The sequence below is a fragment of the Montipora capricornis genome, chromosome 7, assembly GCF_036669925.1.
Source record: "Montipora capricornis isolate CH-2021 chromosome 7, ASM3666992v2, whole genome shotgun sequence".
Lineage (NCBI taxonomy): Eukaryota > Metazoa > Cnidaria > Anthozoa > Scleractinia > Acroporidae > Montipora > Montipora capricornis.
This window is the reverse complement of record NC_090889.1, coordinates 34933635-34937874: the sequence shown is the minus strand read 5'-3', so window position 1 is coordinate 34937874 and position 4240 is coordinate 34933635. Positions and strand designations below refer to the sequence as shown.

General features: G+C 40.2%; 1 protein-coding gene across 1 annotated transcript in view; it reads left to right on the top strand.

The window, feature by feature from the left end:
- LOC138057030 (nischarin-like) overlaps positions 1 to 4010 on the top strand; it is a 29829-nt gene extending 25819 nt beyond the window's left edge. The window contains exon 22 of the mRNA XM_068903033.1: positions 1 to 4010. This exon is cut by the window's left edge and continues 897 nt beyond it. Coding sequence (XP_068759134.1) covers positions 1 to 1164 — 1164 coding nt within the window. The 3' untranslated portion in view covers positions 1165 to 4010.
- The last annotated feature ends 230 nt before the right edge of the window (positions 4011 to 4240 follow it).

Below are 4240 nucleotides of genomic sequence, written 5' to 3'. Positions count from 1 at the left end.
CACTCTGTACTACATGGCCTTGAGAGCCTACTCGCGTTGGAGCGCAAAACGCTGGATAAGTTTTTTCGAAAATGTATCTCACAGAAAAATCAAGACGAAGAAGAAACTCTCCTTCACGTTTTATGGACGGGTTGTACGCCATACCTCTTCCCGTTTCAGGAATTCCAAGTCTGTGTTTTGCTCAGCAACTTGTATGTGTACATTTTAGCGGATAAAGAACACAAAAGCTCCATCAACAAGAGAAAAGGAGTAAAATTGAGATTTTCTCGAAGTCCTGACGACTTGAAACCCACTTACTGCTTTAACTTCATTCCCCTGTGCAATCTGCGTCAAGTTTGTGTGGGCCTGTTTGATCAAACTGTAAGACTCGAGACTGAATTGAAAGAAGAAACATTTACTTTTATCACGCGAGACTTTCACCGCACCAACACTTTTCTAGAATACTTAAACGGTATCTTGTCGAAACAGACAGGAACGACACATCCGAGAGCAGAAACTCTTACGTCGAGTATTTACGACTCGCAATTGATCATCGATTCCGATCCGAGTGCTTTCACGAAGACCGACTATCAACATACAAACAGTGGGGTTAAGTTCATCTATCCCAATGATGATACGTTGGAAATTTTGAAGGACGCTATTGCTGACTTTAGTCGCCGTTCAGTGGACTGTGAGCAGCTTCACGATGTGGTCATCCTGGTTTATTTGCTGGTGTTTCACGAAACGGAGCCGAAAACCGAAGAACCACGAACACTTGTGATTATGGACAAGTCTTTATGCTTGTGCATTGAGGATCATGTCAATTACCCGTTACCGCTATTCGCCACAGGACTTCCCGAGAACCCGCAGTACAACGTGCAGGATTTGCGTGACATCAAATCGTTGTCTCGAGTAGAGTTCAGTGACTTCAACTCGTGCGACTTCAAAATGGTCTTTTCTCCGACTCAGCATCAAGACGAGGATGTCCCCGATGGGTTTGACTCCGCCAGTTTGGGTGATCTGTGCGTCATTACTCATCATATGGAGAATTCAGAAAAACCGGATATTTGGTGGCGGATTGTGGCGCAAACTTACAAGGAGAAAGAAAAGGCCTTGGGGCTCATCTGCAAGCTTTGGGCAGATATTCATGGTGGAGCACTTCCTGTTATGAAAGCAAAGAGTTAGAGTCTTCACTGAGTCTTAAAAGAGTTCTCTGAGCTTCTGGCATCGAGTGGTTTTCATTATGGGTGTATGAAAGCAAAAGAAAAAATACGTGTAACTCTTGCAAAGCGCGAGAAACTCTCTTTCGTTCCTGGTTGGTTGACGAAAAAAGCCCGAGAATTTTCGGCAAATCACCGAAAATGCTCACACTTGACTGAAAACCTCTTTGAAAGTCTTTTTTTTTTTTTTTAATTGCGGGAAGTGAACAGTGAGAATTACCATTTTATTTTAGTGCCTTCTCTTCTGAGTCAAGTAATCCATTCCAGAAGAAGAAATAGGGCCAGGAAATGTTAGGGGGAGACTTCAGTAGAACAACAGCTCAAAGATATTCATAGAGTCAACAATCGCGTCGGTTAATGGTTAAAATCAACCTCCAACTCCTTACTTGTCCATGAAGGGCTTCCACATTTCAACCATTGAACGAAGAAATAGCTTTTAAGAGTCTTAGTTCAGTGACAAAGTAACATATTCTTAGTTTTTATGCGATGTCCGGCGGACATCCCGTGAGGCGAACAAAGAAACCAGCCAATCTTTCCTTTTGTTTCTGTTAAAATCATGATCGATGATTGCCTGAACAATCAAAGAACCCTGTTTTTCAACTCGTGAATGCAAATGTAAGGCATATCAAAATTAAGGGCCTTGATATAACGGAGTTCATTGGAAGTTACCTTAAGAGAAGAAGAGAATTAAGGTATGGGTTTTTTGTTTTTAATGATCAGTCCCCAGTTGTTCCAAAGGTGGATAACGCTATCCACCGGATAAATCACTATCCATTGGATAACGCAATTGGTTTCGCTAATACTTATTCACTGGATAGTGATTAATCCGGCGGATAGCGCTAAGTATCCATCGTTTGAACAACTGGGGCCAGAAATATTTTATGTGCCCATGGAGCATACCAATGTTTTTTTTAGAAATGCCCGTGTTGAAACCAAAGGCAACGTATTCCTCTCTTTTAAGCTGTAATTTACCTCGTTTCCAGACCATTTTTACACACGATGGATCAATGGAGTGACTTTCAGCCTCCAACAGCCGCTATAACGTTTTAAAAACGAGTCATTAGGTTTGACGAATTATTTTGCATTGTCCCAAAGGGCTCTTTTGCCCTCAAACTTCTTCTCATTCAACATGGCGGCGGTGACGTCACTCACGTGATCTGCGGTCATGATTGTGCAAAAATATTGCCGTATGGTTAATCTTAGTAGTATATTTATAAGGATTAGAAGGTGCATGGATTTGTCAGGATTTGCATATACTTAGTATAACCAGTGGACAAGAATCATGTAATGTCTCTCCGTTTTTTAAAGTAAGAAACAAAATGTTAACATCGTAGTCTAGCAATAATCGCCTGTTTTCAAGAGATATTAGGGAAATTTAGTATCAATTTGCGTTTTCCCAAAACCCAAGAAACTTGCCGGTGTATGGCTAATTTATGAGAATATTTATAATAAGATGTATGCGAAACCCTATGCTTTGTTAGCACAAAGGAACGCTGGCCTATTAGACTACGGCTGTTAATTGACAGTGGAGAATATATTAATGCCACACTCGAGTTATGCGCATTTCAAAGCCTGATTGAAAATATTTTTAGATTCATACACCACTATGTTATATTTTAGCGGGATTGAAATTTTGTATGCAATAGTATTACAGTATGGTTAACTTAGTTGCATATTTTTACGGATTTAGAACTTGGACTTGTATGCATTTGTATATAGTACCGGGAGTAATCAGGGATTGGTCAGAGCGAGTTTTTATCGAGTGGCTTAAAACCAAAACCAAAGGAATTACTTTGGCCAATCAAAAACGACGGAGACAATCTAAACCAATCAAAATTCGCAGTAATTACACGTAGCCGACACAAAGCGCGGGAAAATGTGCACGCGTGAGCCACGATTGGCTTTGGTTTCACTTCTGATTGGTTTGAAAAATGGCGCGAGAACTTTGAACCAATCACTGAGTGAAGTAATCATAAACCAAAGCAATTCGCTAGTTACTTTCGACACTCAATTAAAAACCGCCCTAGTGCGTTTGAATCGCTGCAACATGTCCGAGGGACATGTACCCGCCATATTTTCATGTGTGTGCACATGTTGCGATTTTGTCCCTGCTACATGTCCCCGCTACACGACCCTGCTACATATCGCCTCAGCGTACTCTACACAAGTTTTTGTCGCTGCAACTTGTCCCTGCAAAATGACCCCTCGTGTCTGCTTACCTTAACTCTGGGAAATTTGAATTGGATACAGCATTGAGTTAGCTGATTTGGTCTATGCATAGTTAATAGATGTAGACTGGTTATAAAACTCGACAAGTTTCTTTGTTTGATGTTTTTGTTCGTTTTTTTTTTGGCCTTGATCCTGCACAAAACCCGACAAAAACACGCTTTTTTTCGGCAGGATAACCAATCAATAGCTTCGACTAATTTATTCGAAATTAACTTGCGAACCAAAACAAAAGATTGTGCTGGGTCACGGTCGGTTCAACATCTAATTGCGACTGTATTGTTCCTGCTTTTGAAATTCCCAGGGTTTCATAACCAGCCCCTAGATTAACTATGATCTATGGCGATACTTCTTGTTTAGAAACATTGACGTCACATGTCTTTTGATATTGAAGTTTGCCAATCACGAAACATTTTATTCTTTTAACATTCAATTAGCTTCTGGTTGGCATATTAATAACAATGGGTGACATAAAGAGAAATACCGCTGTTACAGAAATTAAATTTGACCAAAAAATCAGTTCTTATTTTTCTATGAGTTTCAAAACTATGTTAACTAAACACTAAGCGACCAAAGTTTGAAGCATTGATTTAACTGGAATCGAATTTTTTTATTTAACCCTTTGATACCCAAACTGGTCAGACTTAGTATTTTACTCTGTTTAACCGGCTGGATGATTTTATTCGTCAATGGGGAACCCCCGGGAGTCAATGCGTTAATGGTCTGTGATTAGTAACTTTGAGATCTTGAGAGAGCTGGATCGAGGAGAAAATGACGTCAAAAGCTCTCTACTTTAAGAATGCAATGCGTGTGTG